The sequence below is a fragment of the Dysidea avara genome, chromosome 4 (assembly GCF_963678975.1).
Source record: "Dysidea avara chromosome 4, odDysAvar1.4, whole genome shotgun sequence".
NCBI classification, from domain to species: domain Eukaryota; kingdom Metazoa; phylum Porifera; class Demospongiae; order Dictyoceratida; family Dysideidae; genus Dysidea; species Dysidea avara.
The window spans coordinates 8,052,336-8,074,319 of NC_089275.1; the positions used below are offsets into that span (position 1 = coordinate 8,052,336).

General features: G+C 38.7%; 1 protein-coding gene across 1 annotated transcript; it reads right to left on the reverse strand.

The window, feature by feature from the left end:
- Positions 1-14,368: 14,368 nt before the first annotated feature.
- On the reverse strand, positions 14,369-15,197 carry LOC136253507 (TNF receptor-associated factor 4-like). Its single transcript, XM_066046178.1, has 2 exons — positions 14,934-15,197; positions 14,369-14,794 (listed from the first exon to the last, which is right to left on the reverse strand). The coding sequence occupies exons 1-2, from the start codon at positions 15,195-15,197 to the stop codon at positions 14,369-14,371; spliced, it is 690 nt and encodes a 229-aa protein (XP_065902250.1).
- Between the last annotated feature and the right edge of the window lie 6,787 nt (positions 15,198-21,984).

Below are 21,984 nucleotides of genomic sequence, written 5' to 3' on the forward strand. Positions count from 1 at the left end.
CCCAGGAACCTATCTGCCTCACTAATGAACGAGCACATAATCCCCAAGCACCCAGGGTCTCAACACATAGAGGGGAGAAGTAAAATGATGGAGTTAGAGAAGAATACTTCCTGATCTTAGCTGGCTCTGCAGAGTTTGCCAGCCGGCTGGCACCACTTGCAAAAGTAGACAAATTAGATGGGGCTAGAGTGTCTGAACTGATAAAGTCCCAGAGCAAGGGCCAGCCCCGTGACCAAGGAATCAATGACATGCCATCCGGCCTTTTATCATCACAACACACACCAACCGGCTCCAAAACAGTAGGTGCATCTCCAGACACCAGAGTGCGACAAATAGTTTCATTCACTGTAGCATGCCGAGGAGTACGGCCTTTGTAGGGTGTATGATGGGTGCCACGTATGTGTTTAGTGTTCCAGTATCAGCTAGTTATTGCAGTTCTATAGTTCCAGTTTTGGGACCTTAATATTATTTGAAATTATAGTTCCAGTTCTAGTTCTGGAACCATAACCTTTAGTTCTAATTCTGGAACCATAACCTTTAGAATTGCAGTTCTGGAACCATAACTCTCCTTTCTCCAACTTTTCAAACACACCTTATGTAGCTAAAGTCTTTGAGCAGGCTGTAGGACCTGGTGTCCTACAGACCTTCAGCACTTTCTGCTGTAAAGCATTAATAATAATAATAACCTTTAGAATTACAGTTCTAGTTCCAGTTCAGGAACCATGACATTTAGAATTATTCTTCAATTTCTAGAACAACAGTTAAGTTAACTTAAGTATTACCAAAAGCCCATCACGAATTATGGACACTTACTATTAAGTTATACTGATATGCTAGTCTTGCCAGGTTTAATTGTTTCATGTACGTAGCTAATTAATACTGTAGTTATCAGCATTATTACACAAACAACTATAACATAAACATAGGGTGGTACTAAAAGACCTGTATAGTTAATTATCAAGCACTGCACGAACCAGAAATAACAAAATGTGACTGAGCCAGCATTGCATTTGGCATTCTCTTCTAATATTATAGCTAATCAGTTGTTTCAAGCAGTCAATGTTTTAGTGCATGATGCATACATGGTTGTAACATACAGCTTTTATGAAGCTAGTTGTATACTACATTGTATGCTTTTGTCACTGAGCAGGCCAGTAAATTCTGGTTTTGTAAGAGCATAAAATCTCATTGGCAAAAGCTGTATTGTAGATCACACGACTGTTATTTTTCAATCCAAGTAATATATAAGTTGACTATAGAATTATGATAGTGTACAATGGAGCATTTGTTGCCAGGAAGTTTAATTTGTAACTGTTTCACATGTTCATTCTCAGATACAATGTAGCGGGGATGACCTCTGTATCTAAGGAAAAAAAACTGTAGCATGTGTTGGTAAGACCTCACACGCAATTTATGTATGTGTTGTCGATCAAGGCTAGAGTTTACCAATGCTCCATCATTTCTTATGTCGCATTGTATCTGTTTTTAAATTGATATAAAATGGCTGTCTGGGAGTTGCAACTTCAGACAAAAACATCCTTATTGATCATAATACTACATGTCTGCAATTCACTGCTTATGAGATATCAAAATTATGTTACTTTACTCAAGCATGCAAAGAGTTATATACACTTAAATATATTTTTGTTTGCCAGTACGTATTTATCTATCCGTACTGGACATCATGTACATGTATTACTCCTTGTGTAAAGGCCCTCTGATAGAACTATTTTTCTATAGAGCAACTTGAATTGATTTCTGTAAATGTGATCGGGCCTGCTAAAACAGGGCATGTGGGCACAAACTACACCCTGTCACATAACAAACAGTACTAGAGAGAATATTTAATATTTTCATTGTAGTAGTAGTACAAAGACAGACGATTTTTAATAAAGGCTGAAAATTCCATGCATGACAATAGTATAATGTCGTGAAAAGTTCTTGAGTGAAGATTTTAGCTATGTGCCCACATGCCTTATTTTAGCAAGCTTTACTAAATGCACACTGGCATGACTGATCATGTGTGTGTTTGTGGTTCAGGCCACTATAGGCTAGATAATCTTTACTGTATATGGATTGGTGAGGTATATATATATAATATGAACGTGACAGTACTTTATGTGTTTCTATTGTTAGAGCAGACAAGGGTGTCCATAGTGATCTTGAGGATTGGTTGTCCAATTTGTCATTCACAAAAAGATGGACCGAGTGAACTACAAAGTCTATTTTGACCAAATCTGGTGATCAGATATGTCCAGTAGTTGCAGGGCTTCCCACGGTTGGGGGGGGGGGAGGGGCAATTGGGGCATTTTTCCCTGGGCCCCAGCCTGAAAGGGGCCCCAGGAGGTTCCCTTGAATACCTGTTTAAAAGATCGATATACTTTAATAGAGCAGTCAGGATCTAGATACTCTAATTGAGCAGTCACAGTATTCTTCAGAAGAGTGTAGCAGGCTTATAAATAAGGAGATATGGTTGGTGAGAGGCAGCTATTGTCATTGTTAGACATTTTTTTTGGGGGGGGGGGTGTCTTCGACTTACAATTAGGCTGAAATTGTGATTCAGACTGGAACCCTTCTTGCCCCTGGGGCCCCTCTTTAACTCTTTGCCCTGGGCCCCCTAATTTCTCTGGGTGGCCCTGAGTAGTTGTGAGAATGGTATGAGTGAAAAGAATACTCAGGTACACCGGTATAGTGACTCTTTGTACAGTCATGATAAGGGATACAAGATGTGTGTGCGTGTTGATGCTGCTGGTTATAATGATGGAAAAGGTACTCACCTGTCAATGTCCCTGTACCTTATGAAGGGTCCACATGATGATGAGCTGACATGGGAAAGGTTGAAGTGAAATTGTTGAACCAGATCAGTGACTGTGAACACTGTACATACATCAAGTGTGTGTTTTAGTGATCATGTACCTGTGGCTGGTAGAGTCACTGATGGTAGCATAGCCACTAAAGGTTGGGGAAGGCCAGGTTATAAAAGTCTCCACAAGGTCATTCTCACATGTCAGTATCTCAAGGATGATTGTATCTTCCTCCAAGTTAGTAAACTGTGCAGATATAGTGACTTTTTGGAACCGTATGTAACTTTAGTTCTAGGACCACATCAAGAAATAGTATTGTCCTCTGATAGATCAAGGAATGAAAGTTTGTGTCATATCTAAAGCTGAGTGATAGTATAACTATCACTATTCATGATTGATAGTAATTTTTATATCACGATAGCGATAGTACCACAATATTACTAGCAGTAATCAAAGACACTCAACCTGACAAATATGACACGTGAATAATCCAATTACATACCAAGTATCTGCTTTTCTAACATTGGTAAAAATTGTTATGTATATATACAGTACAATAGTACTGTATAGTAGGGACCACAAAGGTTTGGGCATGGCCTATGAAACACATGACAGAAAACCAGCCTCACTTTTCCCTGACGACGACGAGGCAGTATTAGTTGGGTAAACTAAGCCCAAACAAGCTTTCAGATCAACCCGAAATGCTTTCAACAAGTTGGTATAGAATTTTAAATCTTATTGAATGGAATTTTCTATACTGGCTGAGTAACTGAGTAACTGACTGATGTCTTCAGATAAGCGTAACTCGATAATGGCTAAAGCTACAGGCTTGAGTTTTTCACTGTTCGATGTCGCTTTGGCCCAAGAGGTGCCTTTTGGCATACTGCAGTACGTACAATGCATTCTTCTTGGACTTACCAGTGTCCTCCTTTGCGTCCCATTCATCTTTGCTGACAGCGAAAAGTGTCAATTTGGTGGTAGCACATGATGGCTTCCCTTCATAACAGAAATCGTCCACATTTTTCATAGTGGCTACTTTGAATGCAGAGGTGCTTTTTGAACAGTTCTTGATTTGTAATGCTGTGTAATGGGCTGACAATGAAGCATAATGGATACTTCGTTTTTCAGACAATAATTGATAGCTGGGTCGCATGGCACCCTTTCTTTCTTTTGATGCAGTATGCATGGGTTCACCAGTCATAATAATTTTATTTACAGAAAAATCAATACACAAGTACACAAAATTTTTGAGTTTTTAACTAGAGTAGAGACCATAACAGATCAGTAAAAAATACTGTAACTAGCTAGAGGATATCACAGTAAAACAATAAGAAGTTATATCCTTACTGTGCATTTCCATTATGGTATCTTGAGCACAGTAGAGATATAACACTTCTTATTGTTTTACTGTGGTTTAATATTGTGCTCTACTCCAGCTTGTTTCAGTAATTTTTATTGATGTGTTATGGTCCCTACTCTAGTTGAAAATTACAAAAAAAATTGTGTATACTTGTTACAGTTGTAATCTTTGTTGTGCGTGTTGTACTGGACTTTCATAGTTGCCTTAACTTTAACAATATCATGCTTCTTTTTTGACTAACAACAGGATATGCATAATTTATAATGATAGTATGATTGCATACTATCATAATCATGATTGTTACTCACTATCATGATAATCAAAAGATCACAATGGTTGCTCAGCTCTACTCGTATCCATAGTTACTGACTACCCACCACCTCCACCACAATTTTGCCAAATATCAAATTTATAATTTATCCAATGTGTCTTGTAACTTGGTAACTATCTGTGGGTTAATTATTAGGCAGAGGAGGTTGGACGTGCTCTAAGCACTACCTAAATGTATTACTCTTAGTTGATTTGTTTTATTTGGTATTTCACGTGACCCTCAATAGTCACAATGCAAAACTGAAAAATGATGGGGTTCGCTGGGGTTCATTAGATATCCTCGCATAAGCTTCAAGACAATGTACTTTGTTTTGAATTCTGGGTGAAATTAATAAGTTGTGGACCTGTGGTTTGGTGTATACAACTTCACCAGACTTGTCATGTACGTATTCTATATGCAGAACAATGATGATTCACTGTATTACACTGAGATTGGCATAATTATTACCCTCCATAAAATGATTTTTGCGTAATTCATTTGAGTGGCGCTTTAAATATGTTCAACCTTCTCTGATTATTAGGAGAAGAGTACAAAGTTCACCCATTTTTATGCTGTTTTAAATTGACAAGCATACAAAAAAAGTTCAAATATAGAAAATTAAAAAAGTACTATAACAAGCTGGAGTAGTGCACGATATTAAATCACAAAGAAGTCCTACTATGCTTAAGATACCACAATGAAAATGTACAGTAGGAATACCTCATCACTCCATTCATGTCCAAGTTTGCCATCAGATTCCACCGTACATATCCTATGTAGGATGTCCTACTGTGGGACAAGATTTGTCCCATGTGTTCCCTAAATCCTACATGGCCATCCAACCAATCCTTTCGGTCCTATATAGGACAAAGTGGACATCCTTAGGCCTGTCCCAAATGTCCCACCAATACAGTGGTGGATCCAAGTGGGAACATGTGCCCTCCTCCCAAAAAAGTACAAGCAAAGATTGAGATACTCTAATAAAGCAGTCAGTCAAATACTCTAATAGAACAGTCACCACATGCAACACTATTAAGAATCCTCCACAGTTACTGAGTATATATGAAAGCTGGCATCTGTAGCACCATCCCATGGGCACATATAGCCACTAATAGCTAGTTAGGAATTTGTAGATAAAAAGCATGTGGTCCTTTGTATGCCATTGTATATTATGACAATTGGTTCATAACTGAACTACTTATGACTGCCTACAACTCTTGATCAATGCAGATCACTAGAAAGAAAGCATACTTTTATATTTAATATTTACATATTTGTGCATCAAACTGCTCTTCATCAAAAGTTTCAGCCCTGAAACATATACAGTGCCTTTAGCTTCTGGGGGGCTGCACTCCCCATACTTAATAGAGAAACTCCTGCAAGGCAGGTACGTACCATTGCTGTAGTGCAGGTATACTGATGCTATGTTCTATGTGACTGGGTCTGGGAAAACCAGTCTTATCGCCCATGACAGGAGATTTGATTTTTCACCAAGAAATCAAAGTTACAAGAACAAACTATCAAATTTCACAATCAAGACTTCATGTCTGCTTTTGCTGGTTGCTTTTCCCTAGCACAGTGGCAATCCATACATGCAGTCTGGGGCCTTAATAGAGCTCTGGTCAGCCTGAGGGTGGCTGTACAGCTCCATAGTGTTGGATAAGGACCTGTGCTGTAAATTTCCTTACATATCATTTTAGCCAATTTTGATACATGGATGGCCCATAACTTGGCCTAATTCATCCCTATGACCCTATATGTATCCTTCCTCTTCAACTTTTCAAACAGATTCTTTTAGAGCTCGCCTGATACATTCAACCTCGGTTAAAAACTGGGTTAGCTGCTGGCTACCATTGGATGCTCTGGAGGGTAAGGAATTGGTGTAAAACGTGTGAAAATTTGGTACACATAGCTTCAACGAACACAAAATACATAAAAAACCGGCATTATAAATAGACAGTAAGACCAGTTTTCCCAAGACTGGGTCGCATATTTCTTTTTGCTGTTAGCCATGTAGAATGCTATTGTACATGTATGGCCTGCATGACAGGTACTACTATTATAAATTGTCTGTGTGGTACTGTTCTTTAGCTACATAGGTCTGCTGTAAATAAAGCTCATTATTGTGGTTACATCATTTCAGGATGCAGTCTCAAGTATAATGTGACATCACCATGCATACTACATAGCTGCATACATAAAATTTTAATGCTTGGTTCCCATTATATTAAATTTATACAGTTAACGTGGAGATGGTATGCATAGGGCAATTTAAAGTTTAATTTGTAACATGCATGCACAATATGGCAAGTCCTGCATTAGCTGTATGGCAGGTACCAATGCAATGGTCATTTCTTTTGATGTCAGTGAGTTTAAAAGCTGTTGAATGATGTTACAGCCTGCGTAATATAGGACAGGTACATGTACACATCTGTGTGGTAAAGATATATGTATACACATTACTATAGCAGTACTGCAATACTTGCAGGCTCATGTACTTTAAAATCACACAGCATGCCATGCATGCTGTGTGAATACATGGTGCCGATATTTAATGTTTATGACTTTTAGTTAGTGTGGATGCTATAGTATAGCTATATATTTTGAAGTCATATTTGTATGGGGTATAGAGTGTCTAACTGCCAATATGGCCTGTACAAACACACTGCTGCAAGTTCACTTTTGATCATATGTACACCTCTAGTCTGTTTCTACAGATGGCAAAGAACTGTTGATAAGTGATGATTGGTATTGATAAAGTCTAGCCTTACTTCTAAAAGAAGTCTGAGGTATTACTTGCAGCAGTGTGTTTGTTGAATGTACTGCAGTTAGACACTCTATCCCATACAAATTATTATATACTCTTGATGCTACATATGAAAAATCTTTAGAAAGCAGTGTATATGCATGTTCAAACCTATATTACTATATATAGGAGGAGTATCATTATTGTGTGTTGTTAAGCCTCAAGGTAATCATGGTAGAGGAGCTGGACTGACCACTGCTGCTACTTTCATGATCATTATATTATGTGTGGAGTGCTCACCTTGTTGTTCTGAAGAACCTTGACTTTATAAAGTGTTGTATTCCGTACTCTATAATTATAGTATATACGTATTATGCTGTTTTTATACCCAACCATAGATCCTTTACACTTTTTAAGATCTATAGTTATGATCAAACTTTATATTGTGTCTATTTGATGGGATACCATTACAATGCAATGCAGAGTAAATCTTTATGATGTACAGTGTACTTGTGCATAAATGTGTGCATGCACCATTCACTAACTTTTACTCTGACACCCCTGATCAAGAGTTCATTATTATGTAATTAACACACACAGAGAGTGCATCTAGCTAACTGCCCCACAATACAGCCTGACTGGGAATCATTGAACAAACCTGTTAATTGATCTTTGATAAATTAACACTGTTAATGGGAATTGAGAACTGATTGAGAAGTAGTATATTATGTGTTGTCAAAGCCTTTGCTCTACTGAGATATGGATGTAATTTTGCTGAAATGTATCCTAGCAATCCTACATAGTTAGACACTCTCCCTCACTATTTTATATCATGAACTCTTGGTAAGAGAGCCATCAGGAAAAGCACTGAGCCATGCGACACCTCAGTTTAAACACAAAACGCTTTAGCTACCATTTTAACATCACTCACCAGTTGAAGTATGTGGCTATTAATTTGATCAAAGGTGAACTTGTTCCTGTTTGAACAAGTTATACTGACAGTTAGGCACTCTCTCACTACTTAAAATTATATACCTATGAAACAGTTGTAGCTGGCTAAATGACCATGGTTGCATGGAGGTGCATGCCCACTACTAGCTGAAACAGGTAGACATATGGCTGGTTCCCTGAGATTGCCACTGTGCTTGTACTGTTAAAACAGATGTGTTAGCAGTCACAGTATTAGTAGAACCTCTCATAGATGAACGGATGCTATAATAGCATCTCTCATAGATGTTACAATGACGGCTTCTGTACAGCATCATTTGATGCTATGGTAGCACCCGTAGCAAGTATTAAATTCACATCACATACAAAAATTCTGCAAAATAAAATAAAACAGTAGTTACGCTGTATGACGATGAATTTACAATTCAACCATACAGAGTTCTTAAAGTTTGGTTATGTGCTTCTGACAGGAAGTTTGTTCTGATGCCCTGCTCAAGTTGAAGTCACTCCATTCCTGAACAATAACAGATGTGAGCTCAGTTGGGATATCAATAACAGTTGCTGTTGAGGTCTACAGTAACATCTTCAATATCTTTGAAACAGGATCAAGGTGACTTCATAAACTGTTCAAATTTACATCACACAGAAATTAACAACAGAGCTAATAGCATAATATATTCACCGCCATGATATTCCATACAGTGAAACTAGCACTTGCATCATGTTTAGACACACTTCAAGCCAAAAAGCATTGTGACAAAAACTGGAACACAAAAAGGACATCATTTTTATATTGCACAAAAGTTTCCAGTGGTCATCTTGCACCTCCAGTTTAGATTTAATGAAATATAACACTCCATCTCAGGGGCGGATCTATGATTTCAGAAGGGGGGTGCTAACAGAGACATTTATAGTGGCTGGCTGGCTAAGAAAGGCAACAACTGGTTGATACAACTACTGTAGTATAGTGTGCTTTATAGTATGTAAAGCACACTCAGCATGCAGAGCATGTTCTATCTAGGGGATCTGAGGGCATGCCCCCACATGAAAATTTAGTAAATTTAGCATATTGAGAGATTAAATTTGGTATATATTTTTGACAGAAAATTGATGTCACTTTGTTTAATTGGTTCACAATCTTTCTAAAGCATTGTGAGTCACCTCAGCATAATAATGATGAACGACACCATTATCTATTCCACAACAATTGTACTACTAGCTGTCACATGTAAGTATATAGGCCACAGCCAGCAACTAAAAATATTCTCTATTCTTTCCATCTTAAAAAACAGGAAGGGGAAAGATATATGGGTATCAGCTACACATACATGATCAATACTAAACAAAGTTGCCATTTGTGTTTGAAATACCTTAAGCTGGCCATGGCTAAATTTAGTGGTACACTAAACTTAGCATTTTATGTTTTTTTTGCTAAATTTAATACTGTACCTGTAAAATGTTTGATCAGTTGATTACGTCACTTCATGAATTAATAAAATTGCTTTATGTGATAAATTCGTCAATATACGAGATCATTTTTAGTCAGTGTATATAGTGTGCTTTACAGTCTCATGGCTCAAACTATAATGTCAAAACAGTAACAATGAAGAGAGGGTTTGAGAGGGCAAGTATACACTCACCATGCATTGTGTAGAGTACACATGCATAGAACTTTCTAGCTAGGGGGTCTGAGGGCAGGCTCTCCTTTGGAAAATTTTGCAAAATGGCTACCACAAGATTGAATCTGGAAGTTACTTTTAGCCAAATACTGCCGCATTGTACTGAAAGCAAGATGGATGAGTTCAATTGTAAGCACTTTTAGTTGAAAACAAGATTTTAGGTAATGTATAATAGTGGATTGTCAAAGAGAATAAAGAGTAGTTGATTGTAAGGAAGGTAAAATATTGGACCAAAGAGAATTTTAAATATACAGGATTGGATATTAAGGTCATTTGGTTATGTGTAGAGATTTAAAATGCACACACAAAATAACTTCAACTTTATAGCCAGACTGTTCAATCTGGCTTTTTACAACTATGGCCCCATCATCATATTGTATATCTGGAGTCCTAAGTCACTTACATATACATATACGACTAGTTTTTGGCCTCAACTAACTCCCTTTTAGTACCTGGGTACACCGTTACACTGACAATGTAAAGTCTGCAGTATTTTGAGCTCATAAAGTTCAACTTCAAGGAGTTTGTGAAATGTGAATGCAGATGTGTGTTATTTATATTTTATTAGCTTAAATTTATACTAAAAAATTAATTTCAATTTAAATCTTATAAATATAAGCTAATTTCTGTTTACTTGCAAGAGAATGCATGTCAACCTATGCAGCAAGTATGTAGCAACAACTGAAAGTACCCACTATAATATAAAATCACGTTTGAGGGTTTGACGGTCTGAAGTTGTTTTCAGAAAGAATTATTGATGTTTTAAAATGATTCATTCAGTACATAAAAAGGTACAAATTTCCTTTAATAAGTGATCATGATTATTGATAAGCAGGATGTTTGGAACAATGGTGAGATAGCAGTGCACATACAGGTCATGAAGACACACAGGTACCTTCTTGAAAAACATGGTGGATGTTCTATTAGAGTAGTTGACTGTGTTCTGTTAGAGTATTTCGATTTTAGCAGCTTTTAGGCTAAGTCTTGCACCAAAAGTATAATTTTGAACCCTTCTGAGCAATTCTTAGAGAAGATTAGCCATTCCCCTTGCTCTTTCCCGAGGGGTCCGTCACGGGCTGGAATCCCGTACAAGTCATTTGGAACCCCTCGGAATCTCGCACAAAATCTGGAATCTTGCCTTGGAATCTGGAATCTTTTGGTTAATTAAAGTCCGTGAATTTCCGAATAATTCCGGATATTCTAATAGCGTGCAACTCGTGGTATGCAGCTCGAGATGCAGCTATAAGCTTGTTGGCCTGTTATAACTTGCCTTGAGCTGTTAATTTCACTTCGCTTTAAACTTACTGTGTCTATATAAGTGTTTAAGAGCTTTTATGGATTCAACAGAGCACGAGTGTAGAGTCGAACTGCTGAATAGTCGAGTCTCGAGTTTTGCCGAGTCTGTAGTTGTGTCTCCGATTAACAGCGAACCACAAGGCGAATCCAGAGCCTATCCCAGGTACAGCGAAGTCTACAATGAGTAGCTAATGAAGTTTAGGTGCCGAGTTAGGTGCGAGTTGAACACGAAGTTGAGCAGCATTGTCTGAGCTCGCCGGCATTCGAGGAGAGTGTCCGAGGCACTGATCGTCTATCCAAGAGAGTAGCTCGAGGTAGCTGTTACCTTTCCACGCATTGCTGTAGGGCTAGCGTGTCATTAATTTGTTTCAGTACAGGATTTTAATTTTGTTAATTGGATTTCAGTAATTTAAATATTTCTTGGAATCCGGAATCTTGCCTGAAATTTCGTGGGATTCGGAATCTCGTACAGGATTTTAAGGTCGTGGCGGACCCCTCGCTCTTTCCATTCTTTCATTGCCCGTGCAGACGTATAAGATGCAATTGCAACGTCTAGAAGCTTCTTAGCTTGCACATCAAGACACACGGTAGTGTGTCGTGCGGCCCAAGAAGCCGGCGCGTAACACCCGTGAGTATATTGACAGGAAGAAAGAAAACGCAATTTTCGCACCTCCATAGCTCCGTGCTGCTTTGATGAAATAATACGATTTTTGCTGTGGACACTCCATCCAACTTCAGTACTCCACATTCCAAATTTGAGCGAAATCGCTTCAAGGGTTCCCGAGATATGCGACTTCAAAAATTGGCTTAGTTTCTTCGTTTTTTTTCTTCTTATTTTTCTTCCTCTTTTCGCACAATTACAAAAACTGCTATAAAACGCGAATGCCTTATCCGATTTCCTTGACATGTGGCACACAGAAGGGGGGTATAAAGGCGAATCTCGGTACCAACTTTGGCTGGAATACCATAAAAAGACAAAGAGTTATGAGCGATTATTCACGAAAAATAACACCAATATGTTGTCACGTATGGGAAGAAGCTGAAAATCGGTGGATGAATAGGTTAACTATTGAACCTCAAACCTTTTGTAGTTTGAAAGAAATCGAGTTAAAAACCAGGAAGATACAACGAAAAAACCAACAGTGTGTAACAATTACGCAATCGAGATTAGCTAATAAAAAACGACTACTTGCCACGCCTACCAGATAAACCGCTTGGGGTAATGCTTTGAGAATCGCTGTACAGATGGAGTAATCATCTTAGAAAGGCTCTTCAATGGTGTAGAAGAATCAGACTTAAAGCCACGGAGTTATAACACGAAATCCAACTTGGTGTAGCAAGTGCGAGATCGAGATACTCTAATAGAGCAGTCATCTTAATAGAGCAGTCATCCTAATAGAGCAGTCACACTGAACAGAATTCAAGAGATCAGCTAGAAAAGTGTAACCTGTATAGAGATCAGCTACAAACAAATCACCCTGTAGAAAGTTCAGCTACAAACAATTCACCCTGTAGAGAGATCAGCTAGAAGAAGTTACCTTGTAGGGAGTTCAACTACAGAAAGAGATAGTTCAGCTAGAAGAAATCACCTTGTAGAGTTCAACTACAAAGAAACCACCATGTAGAGAGTTCCGCTACAAACAAATCGCCCTGTAGAGAGATCAGCTAGAAGAAGTTACCTTGTAGATACTACAAACAATTCACCCTGTACAGAGCTCAGTTAGAAGAGGTTTCCTTGTAGAGAGTTCAACTACAAACAAATCACCCTGTAGAGAGATCAGCTAGAAGAAGTTACCTTGTAGATCATTCAGCTACAAACAATTCACCCTGTAGAGAGATCAGCTAGAAGAAGTTACCTTGCAGAGTGTTCAGTTACAAAGAAATCAGCATGGAAAGTTCTGTAATAAATATATGTATTACATATATAAAATGTACATTTACTGATAAAATTAGAAATATTTAAAGTATTCATCATCTTTTTCTTCTTCCTGTGGTAAAGACAAAAAGGTTAAAAAAACCTCAAAGCCAGCCTATGGCCAGCTTTGGGGTATACAAAAAGAAGTGAAATCTAATCCAAAACAGCCAAGCTGTAAAAAAAGAGTGCGGCCCCCAAATAGGCTATGGTGAAAAAAGATGTGAAATCCAAGGTGGCAGCCAAGAAATGGCTGTGATGGTAGGTTAATGGTAAAAATTTTAATAACAACAATTCAGGTGAATTTTGGTGCCGCTTGGTCTTGGCACAAAATTCACCTGAATTGTCGTTATTAAAATTTTTACCATTAACCTACCATCACAGCCATTTCTTGGCTGCCACCTTGGATTTCACATCTTTTTTTCACCATAGCCTTTTTGGGGGCCGCACTCTTTTTTTACAGCTTGGCTGTTTTGGATTAGATAGTAAAATTTTGAAGGAGGGCGCTTCAGCACCCAAAGCCCCCCCCCTCTAAATCTGTCCTTGAGAAACCATGGATACGCTTAATAAAACAATGATATGATTCAAGTGTACCTGCATGCTTGAATTGTGAGAGAATAATACAATACTACAACTTTTTAGAGCATATCAAATAAAGCTATACACTATTTGTTATAGTTTCAATGTATACAGTTTACTAACTAGGAAGAAGATACAATCATCTTTGAGATACTGGCATGTGGGAGTGACCTTGTGGAGGTCTTCAATAGAAATGAACTGCGGTCTTCCCTAACCTCTACCTATGTCACCACGAGTGACTCTATCAGCAGGAACATCTGTGGTACTATCATCATAGATCATAGTCCATGAATGATGAATGATGCTCACAGTCACTCAAAAGTTTCACTTCAAACTTTCCCCTCAGTGGCCATGTTAGCTCATCATCATGTGGACCTTCATGAGGTACAGGTACGCTGACAGGTGAGTATCTTTACCAGAACCATTACCAGCTGGGTAAACATGCAGGCACATCTTGTATCCCTTATCATGAGAATAAAATGCACTGTAACTGCATAATATGGACTTCTCTTCATGAGACTTCTCTTCATGAATATCAGCAATACAAAAGATTACTGGGCACACCTGATCATCTGATTTCACCACTGTTTTCACCACTGTTTTCCCAGTCATCAAATTGAGAGACCACTGTGCTGTTAAAATGACTGATGCTGAATGCGTGTCTCTGCAATAATGCTTTGCTTCTGTAACAATCGGATGTAGTGCCATCATTACTGCAGTCAGTTGAGATGAAGTTAGTGATAAATGTTTCTCCACTTGTGAAACTCCAAGTCCTTACCCGTCATCCTCTCCTCACACCCCACATTGTGATACGCACACTGGACCATCTCAAGAGGACACTCCTTCCTATGTGCTTCCATGTCTTCACGAGGGAGACTTCCAACTCCACACTTGTTTAGACAGGATATGGGAAGCTTGGGACACTGTTCCTTGTGTTCTCCCTCAATAAACTGATGTTCTCCTGTAATGTGGCAGTACTGACAGTCCACCTTACGATATGGACACTCAGTCTCAACATGACTGGTCAGATATCGTTGTTGTCCCACATTTATGTGAGCACTCAACTTCCTGAAGAGGACACTCTTTCTTGTGCTCTTCCATGTCTTCACGAGGAATACATCAAACCACTGCTTTGGCATAAGGGTGTGTATGTGCATGTCCTTTACAATTGTAAAATGAATAAGGATAACTAAGTGTACAACTGTTAGAACAAGGTGAAGGAAGCTTGGGGCACTGCTTCTTATGCTCTCCCTGGATAAACTGATTTCCTCCTGTAATGTGGCAGTACTGACAGTCAACCTTATAACATGGACACTCAGTCTCAACATGACTGGTCAGGTATCGTTGTTGTAACATCTTCCCACACTCATTGGAACACTTCACATTGTCAAATTGACAACCATCACTGTTTCCAAGGTGATTGTTGATGTCATTCAGTTCACCCTGCCACTCACAACCTTTTTCCCGGTTAGTACACATCACATGAAGACTCCAAACTTCTCTATCAAGTTGTTTGTTGATATAAACCACAACTTCTTTCTCACGGCAAACAGGGCAAACCATACTTACAGCAATGGGCTTCTTAGCATAATCCAGACAAGAGCTACAGAAAACGTGTCCAAAACACGTAGTGAGGTAATGCGCCTATCAATGTGTTGCCCCACCACCACCACCCCCCTCCCCCCTCGGGCATATATGGGGCTATAGTGGAGATTTGACACAGCTGAATGTCAAATGCCCCATAGTAGGGAAAACCTATCGTATCAAATCCTCACTGTTGGTCCCAGTTGCATCACGGGGATTTACTCGGGATTTGACATACCATAGAAAGTTACAACAAAAAAATACTTGGGTGCTTAATGAACGATCGTCAAATGCCCCATAGTGGGGCAGCAATTTCGTGTCAATTCCCCCTGTAAAGCCCCACTTATGCGCGAGGCTGGGGGGGTGGTGGGGCAACACACCGATAGGTGCATAAGTATCTCGACTGGGGACCATGCAAATCACAATGATTACATAGCTTACGCTAAACAGGGGCATATGCAGGAATTTTTAAAAGGGATTTCCATTACAGCTACGTGAGTGACTTATATTAGCTAAACTTTAAAGTAGACTGCTTTATTATAGCATGTATCTCGATCTTTTCATCAACATTATTGTTCAGAACAAAGCAGGTCAAAGCTACAAGTGTTACTATCATTAGAGAAACTATAGGATAAAAGTTTAAATGTGTCCTGTTCCATTACAGATTCCAGATTCTGGAAACCTAAAGTTTTAATTTCTCAGTGATTCAAGTAGTGCATAAAATCCAAAGTGGTTTCCTGAAGTTGGTATGCCCCTGCTCAAGCTCATAATACCTTGCATACTCTTACAAGAGGGTTGAGAGAGATTGCCATGCAACAATGTTAAGAAGAATATTATGAAAGCATTTTGGCAAGAAACATAATAAAAACATGCATTCCAGCTATTATAGTATACTGAAGTATAGGTATCGATGGCAACCTCTACACATGCTCTTAACAACTCCTTTCCAAGTGTTTTAACACATACATGAGGACCCTAACACATGCATACATGCAGCACCTACCTTTCACATATAGACAAAAGTGATGACATCTTTTATCCAGTATTACCATCCACCTATTGTGTTCAGCTATAAACTGGTAAATCACTTAACTAAAACCAATTAACTTATATGTGAGGGGGCATAGGAAAAGGGACCTATAGTGGTTAACGTGGAATTTGAGTTATGCTAATCAAAGAATTCTACAACTCACCATCTATTCATATTTCAAATTTCAAGTCAATACTCAATTCTTTCACAAAGTTATGAAGAATTTAAATACAAGTGTGATTTCCCAATGTATGTAATTTACTATAATTACCTAACAATAAACGGAAATTAACTGACTTTTACTCAAAAGTTAAAAAGTCTCTATAGGTCCCTTTTCCTATGCCCCCTCACATATATAGCTATACTTAAGCGCATACTTAAGGTTGCACAAAGGTGAATTTGCATGTGCCAACTTGATAGCACACTGACATGAGAGCTGACACCCCTACTTAACCTGTACAGTACATATATGCAAGGAAAGTGGAAGAATACAGAATAATGGAACAGTGAAGAGATGCGGGCTGTGGACAGGAAACAGAGAATTTATTTGGCCTAAATAATTGGACCCTATATCCATGTGTAATGTAGATTTTTCATGCAAAAGCTCTATCATCTTTAATTGTTGTAGTAGCTAAGCTTTTTTTCTTTCCTTGCCCCACCCATGCATGTATAAAGTCTGTGAGGAAATTTTGACCTATTAATCTGCACAGCAAGAACAGAGTAAGTGCGCAGATTGGAAACTGCTTTGTGCATGTACATAAACACAAGGGTTTACACATTTGCACACTGCCAGTTTCAGTTTGCAAACTGGTTGGAAATGAACTCAATTTCCAAAAGAAGTTTCCTATTTTGCACACTGAACATTTTCAATTTGTCCACTGCTTTGGAAACCTTTTAGTCACAGCTACAAACCACACATGAAGTGAAGCCTTTTATGCATCTACAAATGTATTCACATGCAGTCCCTACAATGAAATTCCACTCTAGCTAATTAAATTCTTGCCATTACATATTATGGTTATTGTTCAATGAATATTAATCTCTGAATCATACCACACATAAAAATGTTATTATTATCACCAAGAGTTACTTTAGCTTTCACTACACAGTTGAGAATTGTCTAGTGATCATCTGCAAGAGAATGTAGTAACACACTAAACCAAACATGTAGCTCAAAAACACTAACCCCATATTCCTTGCAGATAACAGCGGTAGATGCTAGAAACTAAAAATCTGCTTGACTAGACTAAAGAAGCACATAAATTTCTGCACACACCATCATATTATATGTGCATCATCTTGTTACAGGTTTCTACCAAAGGATGCTCCCTACATGTATAAACAACATTCCATACTTGAAAATATCACGTACCAGGGTCAGAGGTGGTGCAATAGTTTTATGTGAATCTTTTGCCATTTACACCAGGAATCACGTACTCAATTGATTATATTATGATATACCTAATAACCTATTGAAGAAATGCTTGCTCAACCAATTAGCTACAACATATAAGAAAATCAGATAAACACAGCCACAATTTTTATTTTATAGATTACCACGCCTCTGGAATGCATTACTAAGAACTGTTATGCCCTGCTACAATCAAATATAAATTTTCATAATTATATTTTTATGACCATGCAAGATTTTCTAATAACATGATCCGTGTACTGACGTACTCTTTTTATGCTCATGTAGTAGATGTAATAAATCACCAACTGTGCCAAATTTTGATTACTTGTTAGCTAATTCGATTTATTTTTTAAAATTAGCTATGCAGCTATAGCTAGCTACTTAACTTGGCCACGTGCATGCAGTAGCTAGCTACAGGATACTGGTGGACCTTCAACACACTTAGAACGTACATCCTATAAAAATAATCGTGTATTAAACTGTTGTAATTTTATGTGTTGAAAAACAGTTAATAATAAAAAATAAATAAAAATAGACGTTAGGGTGCCCCCAAAAAGGATCCCGTCCATTTTTGCAATTCGTGACGTCATTTGGGATCCTACTGTTCTGAGCGGGAGCCTCGGCGGAGCTGAGTGAACACAATTCAGGATTACCAGAGGCCGGGATCGTGGTTTCGTTTCAGGTTAGATAGTTATTACTGATCATGATAACCAGCGTAATGTGTCTTGTTCTTGATAGTCACTCACACAACTTTAACTAGTACCTTACCAATCAAGAATTGATGTATCATACAGTACGATAGTACTGTAACAACAATTGCTCATTACACTATCTCTGTCCTTGCTCAAGATGCCACCAGTCACGTCCACCCACCTCAAACCTGAACTACTTGTAGAATCTGTAATGTGTGTATATAAGTAAGTAAGTAAGTAGGTAAATAAGTAATGTAATGTAATGTACTTTCGCGGCTGTTGGTACATGTTACCAACAGACCTTTGGTGTGTTTACACCATAAAGCAATAATAATAATAATAATAATAATAATAAGCCTGCAGACAATAATGGACGTAGATTCGTGCATATCTACATGGGCGTGGCTACCATATGTCCACAGACAGTAATTTACGTAAGTGGGCGTGGATTCGTGCATACCTACACACTGATGAATGGACGTGGCTACCATATGTCTACAGACTGTAATTTACGTAAGTGGGCGTGGCTCACGAAAGAAGCAGAGCTACGCTATGACGTGTGGTAACACATCCACATTTAATTTAGCACGTAGGATCAGACCCGAATAATCTGTAAAGCAGGACCTGGATGATCTGACTCGGTTTAACATTGTTACTAATTAAACTATATTTGTGACCGGATTTCACATAACAAGGCTTCCACACACACAATATCAAACTTACGATTTTACCAGAAATGGATTGCTGGTCTAATACACTATCATATTTCACACTGTACTTCCTTCAGCACTGACAAGTCTGGTTTCTGTAGCAGCTTTCTTCCGATCCTGTCAAAGCCACGAGTGTGAGATTGGCACCATTAAATGGCCATGGCTTTGTGATAATGGTGTGTAGTGAGCTGGGACTTCACAGAGAGCTCGCCAATAGTGTTCTCAGTCAATTTGGAGTGATTTGAGGGTCATGGAGGACCATGGAGAGCCCAAACTTGGCCTCTGGATTCCAATCGTCTTCTTACTTCATTTTATACCCGTATTTAAGACCACTGTCCACCCCCACCCTCCCACCCTATTACTACCACCTGTGATATTATTACCCGCTCGAAAAAAGCTGCTCAAAACAGGGCAAATTTTGGGTATCAGAAATCTATACACCCACTCAGTGATGGCTAGTGAACAGATGAACAATTGGTGCAAATTTTGTTTGCACAGCTATAGGCACTGGGAAGTTATTACACAATGATTCCTTAAAATCGCCATATCTCCTAACAAAGCTTTGTGCGTCGAAGCCTTGTTTTGTCAAATTCAGTCACATTTATTGACTTAACACATTGCTATATAGTTCGCCGTGAGTTGCTCTCTCTGATCGATATCAACAGCGTGTCTGACATACGCGTGTGTTTTTGGTACAACCGGCGACCACGAGTATTCGAATAGTTTGATGCAATATACACTGGTATGGAAGCCGTACTGTAGTCTATTAACACTCAGCGGTAGAACCTTGCTGATGGCCATGGTAAAGAAGGATAAAAGGTAAGACAATAGCGCAAGCATTGTATGTTTATCAATATACCAAAGGTTTTTTCTTAAGCGATCTAGAAACGTTTCTGCGAAAGAATTAGGGCTGTAGCTGTAGCCAGTTTTCCGCTACGCTTGACTGAAGGCGTCAGGCAGGTAGGCAGGCAGTAGAAAATTCCATTGACTAAATTTTTTAAAAATTCTGTAGCAACTTGACGGAAACGTTTCGGGTCGATCTGAAGACACTTTTGGGCTTGGTTTTACCCAACCAATACTGTCATGTCGTTGTGAGGAAAAATCGCGGCAGGATTTTGGGTTATATTATATCATGGATCGCCCCCACACCTTCGATGTCCCTAATGTAGAGCCACGCCCACTGATCAGTTGTTATTGTATGAGTCATAATCTAGTATAATAGTGCTGTGAGTAACTCAGCAGATATTTAGTGGTCATGAGCTTGCAAAAAAACTTCACAAACAAGTATAAGAAAAAATTGGGAATTTTAAATTAGATTAGGGACAATGTATAATGCTGCAATAAAAAGTACTGAAACAAGCTGGATCGGAGTAGTACGTTATGTCCAAATACTGTAAAACAATAAGAAGTGAATATCCCTACTGTGCATTGAGTGTAGTACAGTAGGGATATTCACTTCTTATTGTTTTACAGTATTTGGACATTACGTACTACTCCGATCCAGCTTGTTTCAGTACTTTTTATTGCAGCATTATACATTGTCCCTAATATAATTTAAAATTCCCAATTTTTCTTATACTTGTATAAATATTCTTTCCTCCCAAGAACTGTACCAGAATTGAATAGATTAGATGATGAGAATATTGAGACTGACTATGTTGAAGAATTTAAGCAAAAATTAGCCCCTTTTATGTATATAGTTATTAAGTAACTTATCGTAATTGTATATATTTTTATAGTTTATTATTGTAATTGTACATATGTATATAATTAAGTAACTTGTCGTAATTGTAAATACTTATATAATTAAGTAACTAATTGAAATTGTACACATGTAATTGCACATCAGTATTATACCCCTGGAGGTAGTCTCTCGTGGCCAGACCGCTTTTTTCTTTTTCATTGGGTCAGGAGAAAAAATGGTCTGGTCCGGTTCGAATACCCACACTCGTTCTGAGAACCCCGCTTGCGGTGGGGGTAGAAACGTGATCCAGTACTGCCTTACAGTCACATGCGTGTTTTAAAATTAAGCGCGTTATATATTTACCTGGGAATTGGAGCACTAATGTACGTTTAATCTGCCATTACAACGGCCATCCAAAGAATGGGATTCCGACCATTTAGTGTTGAGCAGGCAGGCGATGTTTAGGAGAGATAGATTCCATGTAAATATACAACGCGCTTAATTTTAAAACTCGCATGCGACTGTAAGGTAGTATCGGATCACGTTTCTATCTCCACCGCAAGCGGGGTTCTCAGAACGAGTGTGGGTATTCGAACCGGACCAGACCCTTTTTTCTCCCGACCCAATGAAAAAGAGAAAAAAGCGGTCTGGTCACGCGAGACTACCCTGGAGGGTCCTGCTGATTAACAATAAATAATAATAAAGTCGGCGTATTTGAGTTAGAGTTGAGTTGTCAGGAGTTAGTATCGCGTAGCCAGACCGCTATTTCAGCGCAGGGGCTTATCGATTAGAGATTATAAACGCTCCCTTTTCAGCGCGGGCGCTTATAATCTCTAATCGACAAGCCCCTGCGCTGAAATAGCGGTCTAGCCACGCGAGACTAGTTTTTTATTTATTTTTTTATTCCGGCCCTAATGGCACTCCCATCCTCCCCGATCTCCGCGAGACTAGTCAGGAGTCGCTTAGACGCCAGAGCATTTCGCAGCAATCAGATTACCGATATGGCCACTTTCAGTGGCGGGTATGACTACAAATTCGTTAATACACCACCAGATCGTCTTGTTTGTAATATTTGTCACCTTCCTAGTCGAGACCCTTAGCTACCTCACTACATGTTGTGGACTAGTCTCGCGTGGCCAGACCGCTTTTTTTCTTTTTCATTTGGTTGGGAAAAAGCGGTCTGGCCACGCGAGACTAGTTGTGGACATGTTTTCTGTAAGTTTTGTCTGGACTATG